The 21,771-nt window shown below is 44.0% G+C and overlaps 1 protein-coding gene across 1 annotated transcript in view; it reads left to right on the forward strand.

Annotated features, from left to right (window-relative positions):
• Window positions 1–938: 938 nt before the first annotated feature.
• The window catches only part of LOC109888099 (protein Wnt-4a), a 35,054-nt gene continuing 14,221 nt past the window's right edge, over window positions 939–21,771 (forward strand). Inside the window, exon 1 of the mRNA XM_031817464.1 lies at window positions 939–1,666. Within this exon, the coding sequence (XP_031673324.1) occupies window positions 1,590–1,666 (77 nt within the window). The 5' untranslated portion in view covers window positions 939–1,589. The remainder of the gene's footprint in view (window positions 1,667–21,771) is intronic.

Below are 21,771 nucleotides of genomic sequence, written 5' to 3' on the forward strand. Positions count from 1 at the left end.
TGTGTGTGTGTGTGTGTGTGTGTGTGTGTGTGTGTGTGTGTGTGTGTGTGTGTGTGTGTGTGTGTGGCGACTGCAGACGCCATATTACAGCTGGTGCCGCGTGGCTGCAGTGTCTTGCGCTGGTTTGGTGTATTCTTAGCTCCCTAAAACCCAATAAGTGAAATGAGATTAGATCACACACACACACACAATGAGATTAGAACTCCAAACTCTGATGTAGGGTGCCTGGCGGTGAAATGACTGAACTCTAGTTCTTTATTAAGATGTCTGCAAATGAATATGCCATTTTTGACATGGAAGTTTCTGGTGTGATAATTTGTGTGTACAAGACATTTTTCATAGAAAATAATTCCAGATAGGTTTCTGGACATTGTTGTGATGAGCATGGGTTAGGCCTACATCATTACGCATTTTAAACCATTTCCTATTATTATTATTATACCTTTGTTGCCTAGGCTACTACTTGTACCCTTGTCACCATTAATGCCCCAGTCTAAAATGCACTGGTTTTCAGTGAGGCTTAAAATAGCCTTCTGACCACAGAATATTTGGTTGAGTGGGACAGGGGGATCAAGACTCTGCCAACGTGTGTGTGTTTGTGTGTGTGTGTGTGTGTGTGTGTGTGTGTGTGTGTGTGTGTGTGTGTGTGTGTGTGTGTGTGTGTGTGTGTGTGTGTGTGTGTGTGTGTGTGTGTGTGTGTGTGTGTGTGTGTGTGTGTGTGTGTGCGCGCAGCCAGGTCAGCCATGATACAAGTATTCGGCGTCCATCCAGCCATGGTAAATGGCTGCGCTATTGCATCCTCCCAGGAGAGCTTTAAAACGGAGCGCGCGCGCACACACACACACACACACAATACCTTCATAACGCACTAAACCCGCCTTCATCTCCAAACTCACTCCCATACCTCCCTTTAGCCTCGCGCCGCCCCTCCACTAAAGTCAGCTTTCACCCTGTCTCCCCTCGCAGAGTGCCATCCACAGAACTGACGCACAGAGACAGACAGTGTGTGTGTCACATAGTGTGTGAAGAGTGTGTTTCCAAGTGAATGTGTGTGTGACAACCTGGAGAGAACAATAGCCCATCCTTTGGAATGGACCACAGCAGCAATAATACCGTAATCAAGGAGTGTCTCGAGGAGCACCTGAAGGATTAAAACTCCAATCTGTAGGTTTTTACTGCCCGTTCCTCGCGAGCCCTGTAGTGTTACCAAGAAAACAGGAACGAGAGTAAACACGTGAAATAAGAAGGGTCCAATTCATTCCCAGCCTGCCCGAGTTTGGCGCCGTGGCACAGAGAAGAGAGTTTTACCGTATTTTTAGCATCCTCTCTTTTCCCTCTCCTCCCTTCTTTTCCTCTCGCGGGAGGCGAACGGACCGGGCGATACAGCTGTGAGTCTCGCGCCTCTCCGGTGGATCTCTGTGGATGTGTGACAATGGATTAACTGTCTTTAACGGGATCCCACGTATCTCCGGTCCTTCACGAGACCATCGCTGCCACCTCTCATCCCTCCCCCCGCAGAGATCACCACCATACCTTGTGTGGATTATTTTAACTCTCTTTGGTCTCGTTCTCCCCCGGTAGCGCTCGAGATGACCGCTGAATATGTTTTACGGTCCCTGCTGATGCTCTTCCTCGCGCTGCTCTCGGCCAACGCCAGTAACTGGCTGTAAGTGAAGTTTGTGGACTCCAACTCTCTCTCTATTTCTCTCTAACCTCTGCATCTTCCCCTCTCTGCCCACAACCTCTGACTTGCCTCCACATCCCATCCCTTTACACACTCTCTCCTTTTACCTCCCTCGCCTCTTCCCAAAACATTTTCCCCATCTCTCCTCAAACGACCCCAAACCTATTACTTTCCTAGTTTCCTTGTTCCTGTCATTATCACCAACGCTGTCATTCTTTCTGTCATTTTCGCTGTCTCTGTCCCTGTTTCTGTGATCTCTGTGTTTTGTCTGCAGGGTCACAGCTCAATGCCCTGTCATGTTTAAATGTTAACCCGACCAGTGACCAGGCCACTCATCCAGCCGGCAGTATCCTTGTGGTTTATTATGCTAAAGGCTACGTCTTAACAATCTTATATTTGGTCTGCAGTCTGCACCTATGTCCAATAAGGATCATCTCTCACCTCGCTGTTTACATCGCTGAAGTCACTTTTAGGGCATCTTGAGTGTGGAATGACCTATTCCATTGTTGGCTATTTGTCAGTCTAAAAACACCATTAGTTGTCAGTCTCAGTTGTCCTGGTAAGAAAAAAACATAGTTGTCCGTCTTAGTTGTCTCCTGGGCACTGCAATGTGAAGGGTAGGCTACACAGTACGTTACTAGGTCTAGACTACACTATGGACACATTGTACATTGTTGCCTGTTTCTCCCCACTGCGCTCGCCTCGCTGTTCCGTCGCATGTGCGTGCTTGCTTTCCGGGGAGCTCGTGGGAGGTGGTTAGGTGGGTCTGCATACCTCAAGAGAAAGAGCTGAGCAACAACTCTGTTTTACTGCCCTTCTTTTTTACCGTTAAAAGACTGTGTGACCAACTTTTATTTCAATGATTAGTGTTTGTATCATATGGCGAGAGAGATGTAGTGTATAACTGGTGACCTTAATATCGTGCATGTATGACAGAAATGGGCTCTGTAGACAGGAGGATAGCCCTACCCAATTCTAATCATTATTTGAGTTCATATATCCATGATTAAATATTGCATTAAGCAATTATAGATTGTATACATGATGAATGCATAGTATCCCAATACATTACAATGTCTTCAAATGATACACCCATTCAGCCCTTGTGATTATATTATGCATAGATGGTGGATTATTCATAACTGCTACAGGGTTTGATGACAGCTCGTGTTTTTTGACTCAAGGCGTGGTGAGAGAGCAGAACGCGGGCGTGTGCAGGCATGTTCCACGCGAAGTGAAAACCCTCGCTAGTCTGCTAAATATGATTATTCTGTTTGAGGGATCCGACCGGGAGCATGTACAGCTCTCCCCCTCACCCCTGAACCCATAGCCCCGTCTCCCCGGGCCCGGTAGGAGACCTGTCAGGTGGGAACAGCATAGGTAGACGAGAGAGGAAACACTTCGGAGGGAAACTTTCTCTAGGTCAGATCATGTGAACAGTCACTGGCGTGATACATTTAAATGAGGCCTATGTATTGGCCTGGCCTATTTTGCACAATAATACAAATATTTATGTAGGTCAGGTAGCCTACATTTTGAAGGTATATGGACAAAATGTTAATTATTTGTACATTTTATTAAAGAGGTTTGAAATTCGAAAGTAATACCCTAATTTTGGCATCGAAATCATGGGCATATAACTGTGGATCTTTATACACATTAATACAAATCTATCCACAATATATCTCATGAATGAATCGAATATGATCGAATAGATTATTTCGAGCTACTGAGCATGTCATCATGCTGGTATTATTTCCCAGAGTTATTTCCTTATTAATGTCTGTTATGCAGGCTCATTGAACAAGAGCAGGAGATTTAGACATTATTTAACGAAAAATAGCTGTTTTCGATGAAAGGGTCGATTTAGAATAATTGTCCACATTTTGTAGACGTCTACATAAAAAACTATTCCTGAAACATGTTCAACTTGTTATGGCTCAGCGCATTTTAATTGTCTAGGCTAACGCAGAAAAAATGAAATAGCCTAAATGATTTCTATAGGCCTATGTTCTCTTGGTGATCTCAATAATCTTTTAAATACTTGTTTTGTTCTTTGCTGAAATCGAAAAGGCCTGTAGCGACATGCAGATATACATTTAAATGATCCTACAGGTAATAGCTGATACAATTGTTTAATACATAACTCAATGACGTCATCATGATTTCCAAGTCGATCCAATTATTTATTTACGTTTTTAGTGACGGTGTTTCATTTTATCACGCACGTTAGTCAGTGTAGGCTATTCTAACATTATCATTCTATTGAACATTGTCAGCGGATGGAAGAGTTATTCAATTATTAGAACAATTATTACGACACATTTTGGGGGGATAACCTAATTGCATGCTTTTTTTTCCTTTTTGGCTCTTCAAAACAACAAAGAGAAAATCCTTAATTCCAATTTAGGATACAATTCGTTAAGCCTGCCAAATCTCATGAATGTTTAAAATTATCTTTCGAATTTGCTTAACATTTTTGGGTAAACGAATTATTTTAGTCATAACAGTTTGATAGAGCACTGTTGAGTGAACTATTTGGTTTTGGCCTAAATCATTTTCTTCTTGCCTGAAATCCCGTGTGAATTTCGGGTTCCCTCTCTAAACCACTCATCGGCTACTAAGCGCTGAGTCATGCTCCTACAGCCTCCCCAGAAGGCTGACTGGCCTGCAGTACTACTGTTCATTAGTTTATCTGTCAACACCTTCCTTTCACCCTCCTCTCCTTTTCCTTTCCTCTCCTAGCGCTAGCGACTTGCACCTGCTCGAGGCTCGAGGGGTTCCAGCTCCCAGGCCCGGTAAACAGCTGGCTCCTGTGTGTGTGTGAGGGGGATTAGACGCGTCATCATATAACTGACAGACGTCTGGCATGCGTCAAAGGGAAAGCGGAGTGCGTGCGACCCGTCAGCGGTTAGATGTGTTGGTTTCTTGATTCAATTTCATTTATTTACTCAGCATAAGCCGCGTGAATTGCCCCTGGGGAGAAGATCATAATCCTCGTTTATTTGTTTTAGATTGGTCATCGCATTTGAAACTTCAAATCCATTGAGTAATTGTTTTTTAAACACCCATGCAGTGTTTTCATAGACTATTGCTTGACTTGACCTCCCAGTTTGAAGGAATATGCCTACAGTAGCTACATATTAAAGGTGCTATATGTAGAATATCTTGTCCATGTGGAAGCTAGATGAATTGCAACAACTCTTAGGCTGAATATAAACAACTTTCCCCCTTCCCCGCATCCCATTTTCCACAACATCCTGGAAAGGTTAGCGCTATCCAACACCCCAAGAATCCCGGATAGCATGGATCATGGAGGAGACTATTTAACTTTCAGTTTCCTCCACTAACTTCAAACAGCTTTATAATTGATTTATTTTTGTTATCCAAAGCTATTAAAATGGTACAATGATTCCCTACACAATTCAGTGCTTGTTTTCTCAAATAAACTGACATTCAGCAAAGATTGTAGAATTGTAGAAACCCAGAAATGAAAGAGGGATTTCTACATCGGCCCATTCTGCCAGTCTGCCATTGTTCGTTGTGCAGGAGGAGGAGATGACCATGCATTTGAGTGACACCAATGTAAGAGAGGGAGTGTGCCGTTTTCCCATCTTGACAACATACGCCGGTCTGGCTTCTGTTGTCAATTAGAATGTCTGCATTTTAGAATGCGATTTTGTGAAAATATATTGTGAAGCAGTGTCATTCCACTATTACTGCAGATATATTATGGACATTTTCTGAAAAAAATTCTATATGTAACTCCTTTGAGGACCAATGTCAGTGGTGATTGAACCAAGCCGACCATGAACCTGCTGGTTTTAATAATACAGGTGTTGAGTTGATATGCTGTCAGGTTTGTTGTAAAGAAATGAGAGAATAAACGATGGTCATGCTCTTCTAGTTAAAGCTGAACTATAAGTAAATATAAATTCAAAGACAATTAAATATTAAACTTAGTCTGTTATGATAAAGAATATGTTTTTATTTTACTGCGCCATGTTGGCTCTGTCAAATGACAAACCTGTTCAGGATTCTCTGGACTCTGATGAGGGTTTACACACTGTGAGCAGTACCACCTTTGTTCAGGTTTCTCTAGACTGTCTGATGAGGGTTTACACACTGTCAGCAGTCCCACCTTTGAGCAGGATTCTCTGGACTCTGATGAGGGTTTACACACTGTCAGCAGTACCACCTTTGAGCAGGATTCTCTAGACTGTCTGATGAGGGTTTACACACTGTGAGCAGTACCACCTTTGAGCAGGATTCTCTGGACTCTGATGAGGGTTTACACACTGTCAGCAGTACCACCTTTGAGCAGGATTCTCTGGACTCTGATGAGGGTTTACACACTGTCAGCAGTACCACCTTTGAGCAGGATTCTCTAGACTGTCTGATGAGGGTTTACACACTGTGAGCAGTACCACCTTTGAGCAGGTTTCTCTAGACTGTCTGATGAGGGTTTACGCGCTGTGAGCAGTACCACCTTTGAGCAGGATTCTCTAGACTGTCTGATGAGGGTTTACACACTGTGAGCAGTACCACCTTTGAGCAGGATTCTCTAGACTGTCTGATGAGGGTTTACACATTGTGAGCAGTACCACCTTCGAGCAGGATTCTCTAGACTGTCTGATGAGGGTTTACACACTGTCAGCAGTACCACCTTTGAGCAGCATTGGTGTGTGTGAAATAGACTATAAGGCCATGGTCAGTTGTGCTTCAGGCAGGCGATAAAGAGATGGCAGCTGATCAGTAACCAGAGAAAGCAGGGACCTTGGCGTTGCACTACACTGTGGCGCCTCACACTGCAAACAGACACACACACTACACTCAGACACTGCAAACAGACACACACCACACACAGCAAATACAAATACCAGTGGTGACGAAGTGGTGTGATGAAGCTGTAGTCGTGTTGTCACATTCCTGTCCTCCTGTCAGCGGCCTGTCCCCAGACCCCCTGCCGCTCACTCTAATATGCTATGGCTAACCACAGGCTAACCCACAGGCTAACCCACAGGCTAACACACAGGCTAACACACAGGCTAACCCACAGGCTAACACACAGGCTAACACACAGGCTAACCCACAGGCTAACACACAGGCTAACACACAGGCTAACCCACAGTCTAACACACAGGCTAACACACAGGCTAACCCACAGGCTAACCCACAGGCTAACCCACAGGCTAACACACAGGCTAACCCACAGGCTAACACACAGGCTAACATAGAGCCCTAATAATACCAGAGGAAAAGCACAACTGCATTGTGGATGTCTGATGAAACATACACACACACACACACACACAGCTGTCTCAACCTGTTGGGGCCAGGGGATTAGAAAACCAGGCGGGAGGTTATTGCCTCTTCTCTTCTCTACTGTGTGTGTGTGTGTGTGTGTGTGTGTGTGTGTGTGTGTGTGTGTGTGTGTGTGTGTGTGTGTGTGTGTGTGTGTGTGTGTATTTTCATGCTCTGCCTGGTGCCTGCTCTGCTGCTGTCTCCACTAGTGCTCATTTTCCCCTAAAAATAACAGTCTCTGCCCACACCATGACCCCATCGCTAACACACACACACATATATACGTTTCTGCGTGTGCACGTGCATGTGTGTGTGCTTGTCAATGCGTCATGGCAGCGCGATTGAGTTTTGCGGTAAGGGCTAGCTTGGCACGTGGTGTGTGTATGGTTAAATGCATGAGAGCATGGCTATTTGAAGCATTATTGGTCACAAATTTAGATAGGGACTTAAACAAGACTGTTGTCTCCTCCTGGATCTCACCATGCTGAAATAGAATAGGGTTCTGTTCCTGACAGAGAGAAGAATAGAATAGGGTTCTGTTCCTGACAGAGAGAAGAATAGAATAGGGTTCTGTTCCTGACAGAGAGAAGAATAGAATAGGGTTCTGTTCCTGACAGAGATAATAATAGAATAGGGTTCTGTTCCTGACAGAGAGAAGAATAGAATAGGGTTCTGTTCCTGACAGAGATAATAATAGAATAGGGTTCTGTTCCTGACAGAGATAATAATAGAATAGGGTTCTGTTCCTGACAGAGAGAATAATAGAATAGGGTTCTGTTCCTGACAGAGATAATAATAGAATAGGGTTCTGTTCCTGACAGAGAGAAGAATAGAATAGGGTTCTGTTCCTGACAGAGATAATAATAGAATAGGGTTCTGTTCCTGACAGAGATAATAATAGAATAGGGTTCTGTTCCTGACAGAGATAATAATAGAATAGGGTTCTGTTCCTGACAGAGAGAATAATAGAATAGGGTTCTGTTCCTGACAGAGAGAAGAATAGAATAGGGTTCTGTTCCTGACAGAGATAATAATAGAATAGGGTTCTGTTCCTGACAGAGAGAATAATAGAATAGGGTTCTGTTCCTGACAGAGATAATAATAGAATAGGGTACTGTTCCTGACAGAGAGAATAATAGAATAGGGTTCTGTTCCTGACAGAGATAATAATAGAATAGGGTTCTGTTCCTGACAGAGAGAATAATAGAATAGGGTTCTGTTCCTGACAGAGATAATAATAGAATAGGGTTCTGTTCCTGACAGAGATAATAATAGAATAGGGTTCTGTTCCTGACAGAGATAATAATAGAATAGGGTTCTGTTCCTGACAAAGAGAAGAATAGAATAGGGTTCTGTTCCTGACAGAGATAATAATAGAATAGGGTTCTGTTCCTGACAGAGATAATAACAGAATAGGTTTCTGTTCCTGACAGAGAGAATAATAGAATAGGGTTCTGTTCCTGACAGAGAGAATAATAGAATAGGGTTCTGTTCCTGACAGAGAGAAGAATAGAATAGGGTTCTGTTCCTGACAGAGATAATAATAGAATAGGGTTCTGTTCCTGACAGAGAGAAGAATAGAATAGGGTTCTGTTCCTGACAGAGATAATAATAGAATAGGGTTCTGTTCCTGACAGAGAGAATAATAGAATAGGGTTCTGTTCCTGACAGAGAGAAGAATAGAATAGGGTTCTGTTCCTGACAGAGATAATAATAGAATAGGGTTCTGTTCCTGACAGAGAGAAGAATAGAATAGGGTTCTGTTCCTGACAGAGATAATAATAGAATAGGGTTCTGTTCCTCACAGAGAGAATAATAGAATAGGGTTCTGTTCCTGACAGAGACAAGAATATAATAGGGTTCTGTTCCTGACAGAGACAAGAATAGAATAGGGTTCTGTTCCTGACAGAGAGAAGAATAGAATAGGGTTCTGTTCCTGACAGAGACAAGAATAGAATAGGGTTCTGTTCCTGACAGAGACAAGAATAGAATAGGGTTCTGTTCCTGACAGAGACAAGAATAGAATAGGGTTCTGTTCCTGACAGAGACAAGAATATAATAGGGTTCTGTTCCTGACAGAGAGAAGAATAGAATAGGGTTCTGTTCCTGACAGAGAGAATAATAGAATAGGGTTCTGTTCCTGACAGAGAGAAGAATAGAAGAGGGTTCTGTTCTTTATAGAGACAAGAATAGAATAGGGTTCTGTTCCTGACAGAGAGAAGAATAGAATAGGGTTCTGTTCCTGACAGAGACAAGAATATAATAGGGTTCTGTTCCTGACAGAGACAAGAATAGAATAGGGTTCTGTTCCTGACAGAGAGAAGAATAGAAGAGGGTTCTGTTCTTTATTGAGACAAGAATAGAATAGGGTTCTGTTCCTGACAGAGAGAAGAATAGAATAGGGTTCTGTTCCTGACAGAGACAAGAATATAATAGGGTTCTGTTCCTGACAGAGACAAGAATAGAATAGGGTTCTGTTCCTGACAGAGACAAGAATATAATAGGGTTCTGTTCCTGACAGAGACAAGAATAGAATAGGGTTCTGTTCCTGACAGAGAGAATAATAGAATAGGGTTCTGTTCCTGACAGAGAGAAGAATAGAAGAGGGTTCTGTTCTTTATAGAGACAAGAATAGAATAGGGTTCTGTTCCTGACAGAGAGAAGAATAGAATAGGGTTCTGTTCCTGACAGAGACAAGAATATAATAGGGTTCTGTTCCTGACAGAGAGAATAATAGAATAGGGTTCTGTTCCTGACAGAGAGAAGAATAGAAGAGGGTTCTGTTCTTTATAGAGACAAGAATAGAATAGGGTTCTGTTCCTGACAGAGAGAAGAATAGAATAGGGTTCTGTTCCTGACAGAGACAAGAATATAATAGGGTTCTGTTCCTGACAGAGACAAGAATAGAATAGGGTTCTGTTCCTGACAGAGACAAGAATATAATAGGGTTCTGTTCCTGACAGAGACAAGAATAGAATAGGGTTCTGTTCCTGACAGAGAGAAGAATAGAATAGGGTTCTGTTCCTGACAGAGAGAAGAATAGAATAGGGTTCTGTTCCTGACAGAGAGAAGAATAGAATAGGGTTCTGTTCCTGACAGAGAGAAGAATAGAATAGGGTTCTGTTCCTGACAGAGAGAATAATAGAATGGGGTTCTGTTCCTGACAGAGAGAAGAATAGAAGAGGGTTCTGTTCTTTATAGAGACAAGAATAGAATAGGGTTCTTTTTCTGACAGAGAGAAGAATTCAATTGGGTTCTGTTCCTGACAGAGAGAAGAATAGAATAGGGTTCTGTTCCTGACAGAGAGAAGAATAGAATAGGGTTCTGTTCCTGACAGAGAGAAGAATAGAAGAGGGTTCTGTTCCTGACAGAGAGAAGAATAGAATAGGGTTCTGTTCCTGACAGAGAGAAGAATAGAAGAGGGTTCTGTTCCTGACAGAGAGAAGAATAGAATAGGGTTCTGTTCCTGACAGAGACAAGAATATAATCGGGTTCTGTTCCTGACAGAGACAAGAATAGAATAGGGTTCTGTTCCTGACAGAGAGAAGAATATAATACAATCAATTATTCCTATATCATAAATCAATGTTTCTGTCAAAGACAAACAAAAAATTCAAATAATGAAGTAATTAGTTAATATTATGGTTATGTTCCTTTGCCGAGAAGTCACGAGGCTAAAAACAATTACCATAAACACACAGTAATTACATCAGAAACAATAACAGGAACTTGACATGTGTTTGTCATCACATACCGGAACAGTAGAAAGAAACGATGCAGACAGAGTGTGTGTTGATCATCAACTTCTGAACTCGCTGGTTTCAAATCTTAACAGAGCATATGTTAAGGTATATTTGAACAGACTGAACTTTATGTACTGTAATGGAATTGCATGCTGTACTGACACCCTCATGTCAAATGGCAAAAGCCTTTCCTGTAAATCCAATCTGGATCCAGCAGCTCTGTTCATGTAGGCCTGCACAGTTCCTGCTCCACAGGAGCCATGATGGGGTATGAGTTTAGCGTGGGTCGGAGTCAGACTGAACATCAGCAGCTACGAGTGAAAGCCAGGGTTCAGGTGTTAGGGTCAGAGTTCACTTTTAGGGTCAGTCTGAGTGAGTGTTGCTGTTGTTTGTTGGTTTGACCTGACTGGGGTGAGACAGTTAATGTTCTGACTAGGGGAGCTTCATCTTTCTCCTCTTTCCTCTGTCTCACTCTTCATTCCCCCACCTCCTCTTTCCCCTGTCTCACCCCTCATTCCCCCACCTCCTCTTTCCCCTGTCTCACTCCTCATTCCCCCACCTCCTCTTTCCCCTGTCTCACTCCTCATTCCCCCACCTCCTCTTTTCTCTGTCTCACTCCTCATTCCCCCACCTCCTCTTTCCTCTGTCTCACTCCTCATTCCCCCACCTCCTCTTTCCCCTGTCTCACTCCTCATTCCCCCACCTCCTCTTTCCCCTGTCTCACTCCTCATTCCCCCACCTCCTCTTTCCCCTGTCTCACTCCTCATTCCCCCACCTCCTCTTCCCCTGTCTCACTCCTCATTCCCCCACCTCCTCTTTCCTATGTCTCACTCCTCATTCCCCACCTCCTCTTTCCCCTGTCTAACTCCTCATTCCCCCACCTCTTTCCTCTGTCTCACTCCTCATTTCCCTACCTCCTCATTCCTCTGTCTCACTCCTCATTTCCCCACCTCCTCTTTCCTCTGTCTCACTCCTCATTCCCCCACCTCCTCTTTCCCCTGTCTCACTCCTCATTCCCCCACCTCCTCTTTCCCCTGTCTCACTCCTCATTCCCCACCTCCTCTTTCCTCTGTCTCAATCCTCATTCCCCCACCTCCTCTTTCCCCTGTCTCACTCCTCATTCCCCCACCTCCTCTTTCCCCTGTCTCACTCCTCATTCCCCCACCTCCTCTTTCCTCTGTTTCACTCCTCATTCCCCCACCTCCTCTTTCCTCTGTCTCACTCCTCATTCCCCCACCTCCTCTTTCCTCTGTCTCACTCCTCATTCCCCCACCTCCTCTTTCCTCTGTCTCACTCCTCATTCCCCCAACTCCTCTTTCCTCTGTCTCACTCCTCATTCCCCACCTCCTCTTTCCTCTGTCTCAATCCTCATTCCCCCACCTCCTCTTTCCCCTGTCTCACTCCTCATTCCCCCACCTCCTCTTTCCCCTGTCTCACTCCTCATTCCCCCACCTCCTCTTTCCCCTGTCTCACTCCTCATTCCCCCACCTCCTCTTTCCCCTGTCTCACTCCTCATTCCCCCACCTCCTCTTTCCTCTGTCTCACTCCTCATTCCCCCACCTCCTCTTTCCTCTGTCTCACTCCTCATTCCCCCACCTCCTCTTTCCTCTGTCTCACTCCTCATTCCCCCACCTCCTCTTTCCTCTGTCTCACTCCTCATTCCCCCACCTCCTCTTTCCTCTGTCTCACTCCTCATTCCCCCAACTCCTCTTTCCTCTGTCTCACTCCTCATTCCCCACCTCCTCTTTCCCCTGTCTCACTCCTCATTCCCCCACCTCCTCTTCCCCTGTCTCACTCCTCATTCCCCCACCTCCTCTTTCCTCTGTCTCACTCCTCATTCCCCCACCTCCTCTTTCCCCTGTCTCTCTCCTCATTCCCCCACCTCCTCTTTCCCCTGTCTCACTCCTCATTCCCCCACCTCTTTCCTCTGTCTCACTCCTCATTTCCCTACCTCCTCATTCCCCTGTCTCTCTCCTCATTCCCCCACCTCCTCTTTCCCCTGTCTCACTCCTCATTCCCCCACCTCTTTCCTCTGTCTCACTCCTCATTTCCCTACCTCCTCATTCCTCTGTCTCACTCCTCATTCCCCCACCTCCTCTTTCCTCTGTCTCACTCCTCATTCCCCCACCTCCTCTTTCCTCTGTCTCACTCCTCATTCCCCCACCTCCTCTTTCCCCTGTCTCACTCCTCATTCCCCCACCTCATCTTTCCCCTGTCTCACTCCTCATTCCCCCACCTCCTCTTTCCTCTGTCTCACTCCTCATTCCCCCACCTCCTCTTTCCTCTTTCTCACTCCTCATTCCCCCACCTCCTCTTTCCTCTGTTTCACTCCTCATTCCCCCACCTCTTTCCTCTGTCTCACTCCTCATTTCCCTACCTCCTCTTTCCTCTATCTCACTCCTCATTCCCCCACCTCCTCTTTCCTCTGTCTCACTCCTCATTCCCCCACCTCCTCTTTCCTCTGTCTCACTCCTCATTCCCCCACCTCCTCTTTCCTCTGTCTCACTCCTCATTCCCCCAACTCCTCTTTCCTCTGTCTCACTCCTCATTCCCCACCTCCTCTTTCCTCTGTCTCAATCCTCATTCCCCCACCTCCTCTTTCCCCTGTCTCACTCCTCATTCCCCCACCTCCTCTTTCCCCTGTCTCACTCCTCATTCCCCCCACCTCCTCTTTCCTCTGTTTCACTCCTCATTCCCCCACCTCTTTCCTCTGTCTCACTCCTCATTTCCCTACCTCCTCTTTCCTCTATCTCACTCCTCATTCCCCCACCTCCTCTTTCCTCTGTCTCACTCCTCATTCCCCCACCTCCTCTTTCCTCTGTCTCACTCCTCATTCCCCCACCTCCTCTTTCCTCTGTCTCACTCCTCATTCCCCCACCTCTTTCCTCTGTCTCACTCCTCATTCCCCCACCTCCTCTTTTCTCTGTCTCACTCCTCATTCTCCCACCTCCTCTTTTCTCTGTCTCACTCCTCATTCCCCCACCTCCTCTTTTCTCTCGTATCTCCTTTTCCTCCTCCTTGTCTCCTCTCCTCATCTCAGCCCATCTCCTGTGAATCTATGCAACTCTCTCATATCCTCTCCTCTTTTTCCTCCCTCCTCTCCTCTTTCTCCTCTCCTCCAACTACTAATATCTTCATCCACCTTGTTTTCCTTTTCTATATTCAGTATATCCTCTTTCTGTAACAATCAGCTTGGATCACAAACCAAGTTACCTTTTTAAAGTTCAAAGAAATACTGTGTAAATATGAGAGCAAATATGAGTACATTGTAACCATTAGATTACAATCAAGTGAACAAATACCATTCTTTCAATGATAAAGTTAATATAGAATTTTCTCTAAACTCTCAACGTAAATTGTCCAAATCAACAACAAAAAAGAACAAAAAAAGAATCTCAATCACCCTTAAAAAACATGTTTTTGAAATATATATACACAGTTGAAGTTGGAAGTTTACATACACCTTAGCCAAATACATTTAATCCCGGTAAAAATTCCCTGTTTTAGGTCAGTTAGGATCACCACTTTATTTTAAGAATGTGAAATGTCATAATAATAGTAGAGAGAATGATTTATTTCAGCTTTTATTTCTTTCATCACATTCCCAGTGGGTCAGAAGTTTACATTCACTCAATTAGTATTTGGTAGCATTGCCTTTAAATTGTTTAACTTGGGTCAAACGTTTCGGGTAGCCTTCCACAAGCTTCCCACAATAAATTGGGTGAATGTTGGCCCATTCCTCCTGCAAAGCTGGTGTAACTGAGTCAGGTTTGTAGGCCTCCTTGCTCGCACACGCTTTTTCAGTTCTACCCACAAATCTTCTATGGGATTGAGGTCAGGGCTTTGTGATGGCCACTCCAATACCTTGACTTTGTTGTCCTTAAGCCATTTTTCCACGACTTTGGAAGAAAGCTTGGGGTCATTGTCCATTTGGAAGACCCATTTGCGACCAAGCTTTCACTGCCTGACTGATGTCTTAAGATGTTGCTTCAATATAACCTCATAATTTTCCCTACTCATGATACAATCTATTTTGTGAAGTGCACCAGTCCCTCCTGCCGCAAAGCATCCCCACAACATGATGCTGCCACCCCCGTGCCTCACGGTTATGGTGTTCTTCGGCTTGTCTTTACTCCTGTTGGGCAAATGTTCCTGTGTTGGAAAATGGCCTCATCCCAAAGGGCATTAAAACACAATTTCAATGACAGATTTGGATTGTTTGGATTGCAAACCTTCTCCAAACACAACGATGGTCATTATGGCTAAACAGTTCTATTTCTGTTTCATCAGACCAGAGGACATTTCTCCAAAAAGTACGATCTTTGTCCCCATGTGCCATAGCAAACCGTAGTCTGGCTTTTTTTATGGCGATTTTGGAGTAGTGGCTTCTCCTTGCTGAGCGGCCTTTCAGGTTATGTCGTCATAGGACTCGTTTGACTGTGGAAAAAGATACTTTTGTACCTGTTTCCTCCAGCATCTCCACAAGGTCCTTTGCTGTTGTTCTGGGATTGATTTGCACTTTTCGCACCAAAGTACGTTCATCTCTAGGAGACAGAACATGTGTCCTTCCTGAGCGGTATGACGGCTACGTGATCCCATGGTGTTTATACTTGCGTACTATTGTTTGTACAGATGAACGTGGTACCTTCAGGCATTTGGAAATTGCTCCCAAGGATGAACCAGACTTGTGGAGGTCTCTAATTTATTTCCTGAGGTCTTGGCTGATTTCTTTTGATTTTCCCATGATGTCAAGCAAAGAGGCCCTGAGTTGAAGGTAGGCCTTGAAATACATCCACAGGTACACCTCCAATTGGCTCAAATTATGTCAATTAGCCTATCAGAAGCTTCTAAAGCCATGGCCTGTGGAATTTTCTGAGCTGTTAAAAGGCTGTCAACTTAGTGTATGTAAACCTCTGGCCCACTGGAATTGTGATACAGAGGTGAAATAATCTGTCTGTAAACAGTTGTTGGAAAAAAACTAAAAACAATTACTGGTGTCATGCACACAGTAGATGTCCTAACCGACTTGCCAAAACTATAGTATGTTAACAAGCAATTTGTGGAGTGGTTGAAAAACGAGTCAACTTCCGACTTCAACTGTATATATATATAAGGTATACTGACTAGTAAGGTATATTGTATATTATATATATATATAAATAAATAAAGACTAACCAGTTGAATCCAGTTGAAAGGTATGATGCCTTATTGATGTCACTTGTTAAATCCACTTCAATCAGTGTAGATGAAGGGGAGGAGACAGGTTGAAGAAGGATTTTAAAGCCTTGAGACAATTGAGAGATGGATTGTGTCTATGTGCCATTCAGAGGGAGAACGGTCAAGACAAACTATATAAGTGACTTTGAACGGCGTATGGTAGTATGTGCCAGGCACACCGGTTTGAGTGTGTCAAGAACAGCAAAGCTACTAGGTTTTTCACGCTTTTCTGTGTGTATCAAGAATGGTCCACCACCCAAAGGACATCCAGCCAACCTGACACAACTGTAGGAAGCATTGGAGTCAACATGGGCCAGCATCCCTGTGGAACGCTTTCCATACCTGATTGAATCCATGCCTCAACATTAGGAAGGTGTTCCATACCTTATTGAATCCATGCCTCAACATTAGGAAGGTGTTCCATACCTTATTGAATCCATGCCTCAACATTAGGAAGGTGTTCCATACCTTATTGAATCCATGCCTCAACATTAGGAAGGTGTTCCATACCTTATTGAGTCCATGCCTCAACATTAGGAAGGTGTTCCATACCTGATTGAATCCATGCCTCAACATTAGGAAGGTGTTCCATACCTTATTGAATCCATGCCTCAACATTAGGAAGGTGTTCCATACCTTATTGAATCCATGCCTCAACATTAGGAAGGTGTTCCATACCTTATTGAGTCCATGCCTCAACATCAGGAAGGTGTTCCATACCTTATTGAATCCATGCCTCAACATTAGGAAGGTGTTCCATACCTTATTGAATCCATGCCTCAACATTAGGAAGGTGTTCCATACCTTATTGAGTCCATGCCTCAACATCAGGAAGGTGTTCCATACCTGATTGAATCCATGCCTCAACATTAGGAAGGTGTTCCATACTTGATTGAATCCATGCCTCAACATTAGGAAGGTGTTCCATACCTTATTGAATCCATGCCTCAACATTAGGAAGGTGTTCCATACCTGATTGAATCCATGCCTCAACATTAGGAAGGTGTTCCATACCTTATTGAATCCATGCCTCAACATTAGGAAGGTGTTCCATACCTTATTGAATCCATGCCTCAACATTAGGAAGGTGTTCCATACCTTATTGAGTCCATGCCTCAACATCAGGAAGGTGTTCCATACCTGATTGAATCCATGCCTCAACATTAGGAAGGTGTTCCATACTTGATTGAATCCATGCCTCAACATTAGGAAGGTGTTCCATACCTGATTGAATCCATGCCTAAACATTAGGAAGGTGTTACATACCTGATTGAATCCATGCCTCAACATTAGGAAGGTGTTCCATACCTTATTGAATCCATGCCTCAACATGGGCCAGCCTCCCTGTGGAAGGCTTTCCATACCTTATTGAATCCATGCCTCAACATTAGGAAGGTGTTCCATACCTTATTGAATCCATGCCTCAACATTAGGAAGGTGTTCCATACCTTATTGAATCCATGCCTCAACATTAGGAAGGTGTTCCATACCTTATTGAATCCATGCCTCAACATTAGGAAGGTGTTCCATACCTTATTGAATCCATGCCTCAACATGGGCCAGCCTCCCTGTGGAAGGCTTTCCATACCTGATTGAATCCATGCCTCAACATGGGCCAGCCTCCCTGTGGAAGGCTTTCCATACCTGATTGAATCCATGCCTCAACATTAGGAAGGTGTTCCTTACCTGATTGAATCCATGCCTCAACATTAGGAAGGTGTTCCATACCTTATTGAATCCATGCCTCAACATTAGGAAGGTGTTCCATACCTTATTGAGTCCATGCCTCAACATCAGGAAGGTGTTCCATACCTTATTGAATCCATGCCTCAACATTAGGAAGGTGTTCCATACCTTATTGAATCCATGCCTCAACATTAGGAAGGTGTTCCATACCTGATTGAATCCATGCCTCAACATTAGGAAGGTGTTCCATACCTGATTGAATCCATGCCTCAACATTAGGAAGGTGTTCCATACCTTATTGAATCCATGCCTCAACATTAGGAAGGTGTTCCATACCTTCTTGAATCCATGCCTCAACATCAGGAAGGTGTTCCATACCTGATTGAATCCATGCCTCAACATTAGGAAGGTGTTCCATACCTGATTGAATCCATGCCTCAACATCAGGAAGGTGTCCCATACCTGATTGAATCCATGCCTCAACATTAGGAAGGTGTTCCATACCTTATTGAGTCCATGCCTCAACATCAGGAAGGTGTTCCATACCTGATTGAATCCATGCCTCAACATTAGGAAGGTGTTCCATACTTGATTGAATCCATGCCTCAACATTAGGAAGGTGTTCCATACCTGATTGAATCCATGCCTCAACATTAGGAAGGTGTTCCATACCTTATTGAATCCATGCCTCAACATTAGGAAGGTGTTCCATACCTTATTGAGTCCATGCCTCAACATTAGGAAGGTGTTCCATACCTTATTGAGTCCATGCCTCAACATCAGGAAGGTGTTCCATACCTGATTGAATCCATGCCTCAACATTAGGAAGGTGTTCCATACCTGATTGAATCCATGCCTCAACATTAGGAAGGTGTTCCATACCTTATTGTATCCATGCCTCAACATTAGGAAGGTGTTCCATACCTTATTGAATCCATGCCTAAACATTAGGAAGGTGTTACATACCTGATTGAATCCATGCCTCAACATTAGGAAGGTGTTCCATACCTTATTGAATCCATGCCTCAACATGGGCCAGCCTCCCTGTGGAAGGCTTTCCATACCTTATTGAATCCATGCCTCAACATTAGGAAGGTGTTCCATACCTTATTGAATCCATGCCTCAACATTAGGAAGGTGTTCCATACCTTATTGAATCCATGCCTCAACATTAGGAAGGTGTTCCATACCTTATTGAATCCATGCCTCAACATTAGGAAGGCTTTCCATACCTGATTGAATCCATGCCTCAACATGGGCCAGCCTCCCTGTGGAAGGCTTTCCATACCTGATTGAATCCATGCCTCAACATTAGGAAGGTGTTCCTTACCTGATTGAATCCATGCCTCAACATTAGGAAGGTGTTCCATACCTTATTGAATCCATGCCTCAACATTAGGAAGGTGTTCCATACCTTATTGAGTCCATGCCTCAACATCAGGAAGGTGTTCCATACCTTATTGAATCCATGCCTCAACATTAGGAAGGTGTTCCATACCTTATTGAGTCCATGCCTCAACATCAGGAAGGTGTTCCATACCTGATTGAATCCATGCCTCAACATTAGGAAGGTGTTCCATACCTGATTGAATCCATGCCTCAACATTAGGAAGGTGTTCCATACCTTATTGAATCCATGCCTAAACATTAGGAAGGTGTTACATACCTGATTGAATCCATGCCTCAACATTAGGAAGGTGTTCCATACCTTATTGAATCCATGCCTCAACATTAGGAAGGTGTTCCATACCTTATTGAATCCATGCCTCAACATTAGGAAGGTGTTCCATACCTTATTGAATCCATGCCTCAACATTAGGAAGGTGTTCCATACCTTATTGAATCCATGCCTCAACATGGGCCAGCCTCCCTGTGGAAGGCTTTCCATACCTGATTGAATCCATGCCTCAACATGGGCCAGCCTCCCTGTGGAAGGCTTTCCATACCTGATTGAATCCATGCCTCAACATTAGGAAGGTGTTCCTTACCTGATTGAATCCATGCCTCAACATTAGGAAGGTGTTCCATACCTTATTGAATCCATGCCTCAACATTAGGAAGGTGTTCCATACCTTATTGAGTCCATGCCTCAACATCAGGAAGGTGTTCCATACCTTATTGAATCCATGCCTCAACATTAGGAAGGTGTTCCATACCTTATTGAATCCATGCCTCAACATTAGGAAGGTGTTCCATACCTGATTGAATCCATGCCTCAACATTAGGAAGGTGTTCCATACCTGATTGAATCCATGCCTCAACATTAGGAAGGTGTTCCATACCTTATTGAATCCATGCCTCAACATTAGGAAGGTGTTCCATACCTTCTTGAATCCATGCCTCAACATCAGGAAGGTGTTCCATACCTGATTGAATCCATGCCTCAACATTAGGAAGGTGTTCCATACCTGATTGAATCCATGCCTCAACATCAGGAAGGTGTCCCATACCTGATTGAATCCATGCCTCAACATTAGGAAGGTGTTCCATACCTTATTGAGTCCATGCCTCAACATCAGGAAGGTGTTCCATACCTGATTGAATCCATGCCTCAACATTAGGAAGGTGTTCCATACTTGATTGAATCCATGCCTCAACATTAGGAAGGTGTTCCATACCTGATTGAATCCATGCCTCAACATTAGGAAGGTGTTCCATACCTTATTGAATCCATGCCTCAACATTAGGAAGGTGTTCCATACCTTATTGAGTCCATGCCTCAACATTAGGAAGGTGTTCCATACCTTATTGAGTCCATGCCTCAACATCAGGAAGGTGTTCCATACCTGATTGAATCCATGCCTCAACATTAGGAAGGTGTTCCATACCTGATTGAATCCATGCCTCAACATTAGGAAGGTGTTCCATACCTTATTGTATCCATGCCTCAACATTAGGAAGGTGTTCCATACCTTATTGAATCCATGCCTAAACATTAGGAAGGTGTTACATACCTGATTGAATCCATGCCTCAACATTAGGAAGGTGTTCCATACCTTATTGAATCCATGCCTCAACATGGGCCAGCCTCCCTGTGGAAGGCTTTCCATACCTTATTGAATCCATGCCTCAACATTAGGAAGGTGTTCCATACCTTATTGAATCCATGCCTCAACATTAGGAAGGTGTTCCATACCTTATTGAATCCATGCCTCAACATTAGGAAGGTGTTCCATACCTTATTGAATCCATGCCTCAACATTAGGAAGGCTTTCCATACCTGATTGAATCCATGCCTCAACATGGGCCAGCCTCCCTGTGGAAGGCTTTCCATACCTGATTGAATCCATGCCTCAACATTAGGAAGGTGTTCCTTACCTGATTGAATCCATGCCTCAACATTAGGAAGGTGTTCCATACCTTATTGAATCCATGCCTCAACATTAGGAAGGTGTTCCATACCTTATTGAGTCCATGCCTCAACATCAGGAAGGTGTTCCATACCTTATTGAATCCATGCCTCAACATTAGGAAGGTGTTCCATACCTTATTGAATCCATGCCTCAACATTAGGAAGGTGTTCCATACCTGATTGAATCCATGCCTCAACATTAGGAAGGTGTTCCATACCTTATTGAATCCATGCCTAAACATTAGGAAGGTGTTACATACCTGATTGAATCCATGCCTCAACATTAGGAAGGTGTTCCATACCTTATTGAATCCATGCCTCAACATGGGCCAGCCTCCCTGTGGAAGGCTTTCCATACCTTATTGAATCCATGCCTCAACATTAGGAAGGTGTTCCATACCTTATTGAATCCATGCCTCAACATTAGGAAGGTGTTCCATACCTTATTGAATCCATGCCTCAACATTAGGAAGGTGTTCCATACCTTATTGAATCCATGCCTCAACATGGGCCAGCCTCCCTGTGGAAGGCTTTCCATACCTGATTGAATCCATGCCTCAACATGGGCCAGCCTCCCTGTGGAAGGCTTTCCATACCTGATTGAATCCATGCCTCAACATTAGGAAGGTGTTCCTTACCTGATTGAATCCATGCCTCAACATTAGGAAGGTGTTCCATACCTTATTGAATCCATGCCTCAACATTAGGAAGGTGTTCCATACCTTATTGAGTCCATGCCTCAACATCAGGAAGGTGTTCCATACCTTATTGAATCCATGCCTCAA

The sequence above is a fragment of the Oncorhynchus kisutch genome, linkage group LG1 (genome assembly GCF_002021735.2).
Source record: "Oncorhynchus kisutch isolate 150728-3 linkage group LG1, Okis_V2, whole genome shotgun sequence".
NCBI classification, from domain to species: domain Eukaryota; kingdom Metazoa; phylum Chordata; class Actinopteri; order Salmoniformes; family Salmonidae; genus Oncorhynchus; species Oncorhynchus kisutch.